At 36.5% G+C, this 8393-nt stretch overlaps 1 protein-coding gene across 1 annotated transcript; it reads right to left on the bottom strand.

The window, feature by feature from the left end:
• Window positions 1-3494: 3494 nt before the first annotated feature.
• Window positions 3495-8027, bottom strand: LOC109193012 (receptor protein kinase TMK1-like). The gene is made up of 3 exons (XM_019343772.1): window positions 7804-8027; window positions 5276-7724; window positions 3495-4486 (listed from the first exon to the last, which is right to left on the bottom strand). The coding sequence occupies exons 2-3, from the start codon at window positions 7659-7661 to the stop codon at window positions 3972-3974; spliced, it is 2901 nt and encodes a 966-aa protein (XP_019199317.1). The 5' UTR covers window positions 7662-7724; window positions 7804-8027; the 3' UTR covers window positions 3495-3971.
• Window positions 8028-8393: the final 366 nt, after the last annotated feature.

Genomic DNA, 8393 nt, shown 5'->3' with positions numbered 1-8393 from the left:
CTGCCATAACATTGAAAGTATGAATTCATTTTCTCCCTCTATATCGCAATTGATGAGCCTCAGGGATGCACACTGCTATATGAGTACCATCAATACATCCAATACAATCCTATTCATCATATATATATTAGATAATCAATCTTATAATAATAATAATAATAATAATAATAATAATAATAATAATAATAATAAATGGTCACATTTAACCTTGAAATATGGCATGTATCGTGCATCATTAGTAATGTAAGAAGGTATAGATTGACTAATCATGCGATTACCAACACTTATTGCTGCAGCAAGACTAAAACTTGTACTACTTTGAGTATTCACGGTACTCTCAGATATTAAAATGTACAATACCCGATTTGAATTTGAAATCAAATTGTCTAATTGACTAGAAAGTTTAGCTGCTCCTCCTGATTGTCTCCTCTTACACTTCATCTGAGTGGGTTTAAGACCAATATTTTGAGTTTCTACACTTTTTCTTGCATTATGATCTTGAGATTGCCTAGGCACTTGAGTGCCACTAACATCCTGACTACCACTAGAACGGTTCACCTCACTAATGAAATTATTCCAAAATGAAGACTCACTAACCTCCAAATCCTGCAATTGAGAAGAATGTTGGTTATCCTAAGAATATAACAAATCTTCAAATCCTTGTCTAGTCCTATTCTCTCTCCTCTAATGGAATAATGCATACAGCTACTCACATGAACAGATCAGATTATGAAAACATTTATATTATTGCTACAACCCCTATGTATTGCAGAAAAGATGCTTATGATCCATTTATCAAACTATATGCATTTTATTGGGGATGATTATTACTTTAAGTGGTGGTATACCTAAATTATGCAAAATCACTCGATCTCAACATTTCGTAATTCAGCAAAACAAAGTTAAAGCATCGATTGTTTATATTCTCTCTCCAATATATTTTACAAGCCAGCAGCACAAACTTCAACACATCAATGAATCTCCATATTCATTTATATTTCTCAGAACAAACATTACTCAACTTGTTGCAATTCACATAATACTATAACAGTCATATCAATCAACCAATCTACCCAGAAATAACCATATAAACAACGAATCCACAATGTTATTCAAAACACTATGTAGTATACCACGTTTACCAAATCAACAGTACATAAAAATGAATCAAACTATCAAACTATAGGTGCATGTACGATTGCATGAATGAATAAGCAGCTACACCAACCAAATGGATTATTATTTTAATAAACAAGTATTACCAGCATAACACAGAAACACGAACAGAACTAAGAAGATACCAAATTTTATTATTTAGAAACGGAACACAAAAACTAAATTGCAGAGACTAAACTATTTGAATCAAGATGCAATATATACAAGAACTACAACAAAATAACATATACATACTTACGGACTGATGCTATGGGCTATGGCTATTGGATTGTTGCCGACTGCGGAGTGTGGCTGATGGACGATGCTTTTGCGGAATGCGAATGGGGGATGGACGAATGCTTTGCGGAATGCGAATGGTAGATGGACAAGTTTCTGAATGTAAATGAAGATGGGGATGGACGAATGCTTTGCGAAATGCGAATGGTAGATGGACGAGTTTCTGAATGCAAATGAAGATGAAGAGATTTACGTGAAAGTTGCGGATAGGGAAGAGAAAGGGTTTTAATTCATAAGGTTAAAAATGTCATTACTTTAAAATAATAAGGGTAAAGATGGAAAAAAAGTTAGGAAGCTAGGAGCTTATTTTGAAACGCATTCTAAAATAAGCTCCTATTTTAAGCTAGGAGCTTATTTTGGAAACATTATCAAACAGAGCTTATAGCTTATTAGTAGCTTAAAATAAGCTATAAGCTCCTAGCTTATCTCTGCCAAACAGAGCCAATATTAATCCAGAATAATCATATATGTTTTGAAGGTTACAAAATTGATTTTAAATCATTGTTAATGTCATGGTTTAAATGTTATTTAACGACCTTCTCCTGTATATGCCCTTGAATTGGATGACTGGATGGATTTACAATAATTTTAAAAAAAAAAAAAAAAAAAAAAAAAAACCTACGTTTTTTATTTTTTATTTTTTATTTTTTTACTTGAATTGAAGTTACATTCATTCATTTTATTTTAAAAAATCTAACCTACAACGCTCCTAGTCAATGTTTCTTCACTGAAGTTTGATTCTCTGACCACTTATTTGGAATGGTAATAGAAGTATCATCACATTACATAATAATTGGCAAGTATTGCCTTTTAAATTGCTAGGACTTGAACTTTTTTTACTACCAAACACAGGCTTCGATTTTTATTTTTTTTAAAAAAATATTGTATTTAGTTGTAAGATGTAGGGAACATATTCATTAATTAATTTAAACTAATATATTATATACTTATCGATTTTAGGTAAAAATTAATAGAAATATTACACGAGTTAAAGCTAGTTTAGTTAGGAAGGTTAATAATAGTCATTTCTAACGTACTTCTCTATTTAATTATTTTCTAAAACACCCATAATTCTTTACATGTTTTATACTTTTTTAATTTTTTTCAGCCCAAAGAATCAATGCTCCAACCACCAGATTCGATCATATGACCATCTATTTAGAATACTAACAGAGATGTCATCACTGCTATATAGTAGAACTACACCATCAATGAAGGTATATATGTCATATTAGGCTCCAAACACGGCTTAATTAGTTAATCAATTTAAAATAAGTTTATAAACTTTACTTTTCTAACCGTTGTAAGGTGCATAGTTTGTGAGGAGTCTTTAAATTTTGCATTCAAACTTATGTATAGCATATTTAGCATTTAATCTAATCTAAACTCGTTTAACATTTATACTTAAGTCGGAAAGATTCATATGCATCTTAAGAAAGCTACAAGAAGGTTAAAAAAATGATAGGGAAAAAAAATTAAATTGCCAACCAATATATTCTTTTTTCCCATTTTCATGCATAGATAAAAATTGAGAAGCAGCCTTACAGGGCGTAACTCAATGGTTCGACAGCCACCCTGAAAGTCTTGAAATTGGAGATCCAAAGTCAAAAAAAAAATTGATCAGAGCTGAAAACCTAATGTATCTGAAAAATAAAAAATAAAAATTGAGAAGCAACTTAAACCACTCACTACCCACCACTCTTAAAGCGGGTGTAACTACCCATAAACTACCTCCAGAAGTGGTCATTCAACAACATTTTAACATGGGTATATCAAGAGAGGTAGGTACAAGTCACCTTTGTTGTCTTATATCCTTTTATCAGCAAATCATTTGGGCACTGGGAGTGAACTATCCTTAACCTTGTAACTTTAACCTTAAATTAACACTTCAAATGAAATTGGCATTTCAGTTTGATTTTTAAAGTTTGTTTGTTTACTAAATATAATGTTTACATTTGGATATTTTTCATTGAGTTAATATTTATAATTAAAAGAATTCAACTAAATGTTCGATCACTTGCCCAAAAAAAAAAAAAAAAAAAGATACAAAAGCAGAAGTTACCATTTAATTCTTCCTCATTTTGCTTTTCATGTAATTTTGTGATGTAGATAGCCACTAAAACTTGTCTTAATTACACTCAAAAAGCTATCATACATGTATGTTACTTGTACCACCATCTGTTCTCTTGTGTAAAATGTTGTATGTATCTACACAAGAAAGCAATTTGGTATGTAGCTCCAAGAACAGGTTGCTGTAACTTTATGGTTCTGTTGGGCTCTTTTAGGGATACCAAGTAAAAATGCACAAAATACAAGCAGGAATAAACAGATGGACATTTATTCTGTACCCAAAATCGCCTTTTCCCGGAGCTGTCGAGCATCTGCAGAGGAGAATGAATCTGCAAATCCTGAAGGCTTTGAAGGAATAATGCTTCAAATTTGCTGTCTTGCCACTGAAATCTCCAGTTTTTCGCAGATGGGTATATAATTTGTAGCTCAAAGTCGTCGTCTTTTCCCAGCTATCGAGGATCCAAAGATGCATTTGCCATTCCCGAAGCCTTTGAATCAGTGCTTTCTTTGCTGTCTTGACTGATGCCACTAAAATCCCCAGTTTTTTCGTTTTGCCAAGCCATCAGCATTTGCGGAAGGGGTACGGTGTAATCAATATCGGCCAACACCTCGGGTTGTTGTTGTTGTTCTTCTTCCCCTACTGGTTTCCACTGGTGAACCAGTCGGGATAGCACGTTTACAACGTGTCCCATGTCGGGCCGGTGATTAGGATCCCTTGCAGTGCAATGTCGGGCTAATTCACTTACCGTGCAAATACTATCATAGATATCTTCTTTTGCATTCATAGATGGGTCAATAGTGGCAATGATACTCTCTTTGTTGAATTTCATCGCCCAAAACCACTCGAATAAAACCCGGCTTTCCTCGGGACGTTCTTCATCGAGCGCTGTTAATCCAGTCAAAAGCTCCATCAACACCACCCCAAAGCTGAAGACATCAACTTTTGTTGTAACTTTCCCTGTCACTGGAAATAATACGTAGATTAAGGCAAGAAATTCAGAAACAGAAGTTTCTTAGAGAGACATAATAATAAATAAAATTAAAGAACCCACACACTATATGGAATGCATTAATGAACACCACATCTCTTTTGTACATCATATATATCAGCCAAAGTTGGTAACCGAAGAATATAATGGTAGTATCATTAATCTATTTAGTTCTTAATATGCTTATTTTCCTTTACATTATCTTGCCCTTCCCTCGCTCCAGGGCCCCCACACCCCGGCCCAACAGAATTTGTGGAGGTAGTAAATCACGGTGACCCAGCAGCTCATAAGGGGCAAATTATTGTGTGGACCATAACAAAAAGTACATTTTTAATATACTAAATGTACATTATTTTTGTACTGAATATACATTATACAATATAATGTACACTCAGAAGTCAGAACAAAAATAATGTACATCCCCTGAATACAATGTACATTATTTTTATATTGAATGTACATTATTTTTGTACTGAAGGTACATTATTTTACAGTAGACAAAATATGGTCCACACAATAATGATGGCTCATTAAATGGGAGGACTAGTGTTTGGTGCCCACAAGGAGCCCATCACATTGGATGTAACTCCCACACTGCGGCTGTCAGGGCTTAATCCTGCGTCTTTGCCCGTGCGGGCTCCTTTACATTATCTTTTCTTTTCTATAGTGTGTTGAGAAAAAAAGAGCTGGGGAGAATAGTGGTAATCAATGGTAAAAAAAAGACAGCCTAAAATGAACTGGTAGATGATTATAATTTGTTATACCTGCATATTCAGGAGCAAGGTATCCAAATGTCCCTGCAAGCCGAGTTGCAACAGACCTCTCTCTGTCAGGAGCGAGTTTGACTAAGCCAAAATCCGAAACTTTAGCTCGAAAATCATCACCCAATAGAATATTGGAAGGTTTGAGATCTCGGTGTATAAAGCTCCGGTATGCAAGACTGTGAAGATACTCCATTCCTCTAGCAACGTCTAATGCAATGCTCAACCTCGTTGTCCATGACAGAGGATCTAGGTTCAGTTTCTTCCACCTGAAAAGGTGCCTACTTAAAGCTCCCTGAGGCATATATTCATACACCAAAAGCTTCTCGTTTGCCCCAACAGAGTACCCCAAAAGTGATACCAGGTGGCGATGCCGGACTTTTGAAAGAACTGCAATTTCAGCATGAAATTCGTCTAACGCTTTGTTATTGATCACCCCGGCTTCCATTCTCTTCACTGCTAGTGGAGTACTATCTTCCAGCACTCCTTTGTAAACTACTCCAAAACCACCACGGCCAATTTCGTTCTCGGGTGCGAAATTATTAGTCACTGCACGAAGAACCTCGACTGGAATGATTAGGTATCCACCCTTCACCATATCGCCACTATTTTCACTTGCAGCGTGACTTCCCAGTATACCAAGACTGGAATTTTCGGGCATTTTAGTCTTGAAATCTTGGTTGGGTGGGTATTTGGGATGGACCACAGTTCCACCAGAAATCTTTTTTGACTTTTTTCTCTTCCTGAGGCAACAAAACAAAACTATCCCGAGAAACAGAACAGCACTAATAGACACAGTGATAATTATGACGGGCTTCAAAGCACTTTGCCGTTTTTTCCTATCCTGGACCAAACTTGGAGACTTTGAGGCTGAACCTATTACACTTGAGGGTAAATTGGAATGGGAAACCGGGGAAGGTGCAATATCGAACGATGGTGGCTGACTACCCGGACTTGGTATTGGTGGTGAGTCTATAGTTCGAGGATGAGGCGACTTGGTTTTACTAGCAGCAAGACCGGGATTACCATTGGTAAGAATACTCACCCCATTACGAAACTTTGGTAATGGCTGATCGAAATTGTTGCCACGTATGTCCAACAATCTCAAATTCCCCAATTGTGTTAAACTTGTTGGCACTCGACCATGCAAATTGTTTCCAGATAAGTGAATTTCAATCAGCGAATCCAAGGCTGCAAGTGAAGAACTTAGAGTCCCAGAAAGATTAAGCTTCTGCAGGTTAATACTGGAAACATGGCCACTTGGAGTGCAAGTGATACCATACCATGGCCCTTTGCACGGATCATTACCAGTCCATTCAGACGCCAAATGATGTGGGTAATTCAAATCTTTAAGAAACTCCAACAGCGCATCAACTTCAGGAGCACAAGGATCGCCAGGGCTCGATTGACAGAAAGAATTCGACGAATAGGTGACAGTAGCAGCTTTAAAATTTGGGATAGGGCCCATTAGCTGATTATTGTTCAAATCCAGTGACTGGAGATTTAGATTAGCCAAACCTTTGGGAATCAGACCAACAAGTTCATTTCCATTAAGGTTGAGGTCCTTCAAAGAAGTCAAATCCCCAATGTTATCAGGAATTTGCCCAGTAAATGCATTCCCGTGAAGCCAAAGTGACGTAAGCCCAACCATGGATCCTATTGCATCGATTGGACCAGTCATCGTAGCACCTTCCTGATTATTCAACCACAGAACCTGCATCAACGAATCACAAAAAGTGGCTGGTATCTCACCTTCAATCCTGTTATATGGCAGCTTCAAGGCAGTGAGAGATGGCATCTTTCCAAAAAAACTCGGCAATGGCCCAGCAATATTGCAAGAGGAGCACGAAAAATTAGTGAGCCGAGTTGATTCCTGCAGCTCACTGGGAATAGACCACCCTGCAGTCTTGTTAAAGGGGTTCTTATCCAAAGCCAGAACGCGAACATTACTAAGCCCATGGAAGAAATCCGCGGGGATAGTATCGAATTCGTTCCCATCTAAGTAGGCAAACTGCAAATTAGACAACCCACTAAAAGTAGGCAATTTCCCATTCAAACTGTTCTTCTGAAGCCCAAGATTTTGCAGCTTATCTAGCTGGTTAAAGTCCTGAGGCAAAGTGCCCTTCAGACCCAAACCCTTGGCTTGAATTTGTGTCACTCTCCCCCCAGAGCAGAACACATAAGGCCATGTAGGAGGTCCACAAGGGTCATTCCCCTTGACAGGCCATTTTAGGAGCTCAGGATTCTCCAATCCATCTCGGAATTCTTTAAGAATCCTTAAATCATTCGCATTTGTCGCGCTCCAAACCACATTTGCCCACAACCAAACAAACACAACACAGCTATATATATACACACAGAAAACTCTGTAATCCACATCCATACTCATGCACCTTCATCATGATCATTCGACATTACTATGCATCTATCCCTACCAAGTTCCTTCCTTTTTCCTGAACAATAAAGAACCCATATACAGAAAAGAACATACCCAGAAATCAAGAAACAGGAAACAGGGAGAAATAGAACAAACCTCTATTGGAAAGCCACGATGATGGAGCCTGTAGTTGAGAAATGTGGGCTGTCTAGATGTTGAATTAGAGTTAAAATTTCACCATATCCATTAGGGTTTTAAATCCTTCTTTGCATGTCGGATCAAACCCTAAAATGGACTGCAAAATTTTTCACCCTCCCCCTCTCGCTGTGCTCTGTGTCCGGTGTCCCTCGCTCCCTCTCTTCTACTTCTGTGTTGTTTCCTCTTTTTAATGGGCTTATTTCCTTTTCTTTCCTTTTTTTTTTTTTTCTGTTTCATTTTTTTTTTCTTTTTTCCAACTCACTTTTTTTTTTCTTTATTTTTAGTACTCCGTAGTAAAAATATAGAAAGAATTAGTACGTACGGAGTAGTTCTTTAATGTTTACTGTAGTTTCATAGATTTTTTCCTTTTATATATATATATATATATATATATATATATATATATATATATATATATATATATATATTGAATTTTAATGAATTTTAAAACATGAATGGGTTAGCCAAACAAGTGAATGATAATGACCTGTCAATGATTTGGTAGGTAGTATTTAGAAGAAGAGATTAAGATTCGAACTTGGACAA

The sequence above is a fragment of the Ipomoea nil genome, unplaced genomic scaffold (genome assembly GCF_001879475.1).
Source record: "Ipomoea nil cultivar Tokyo-kokei standard unplaced genomic scaffold, Asagao_1.1 scaffold1834, whole genome shotgun sequence".
NCBI lineage: Eukaryota > Viridiplantae > Streptophyta > Magnoliopsida > Solanales > Convolvulaceae > Ipomoea > Ipomoea nil.
Note: the sequence above shows the minus strand (reverse complement) of the source record. Positions and strands in the feature narration are given on the sequence as shown.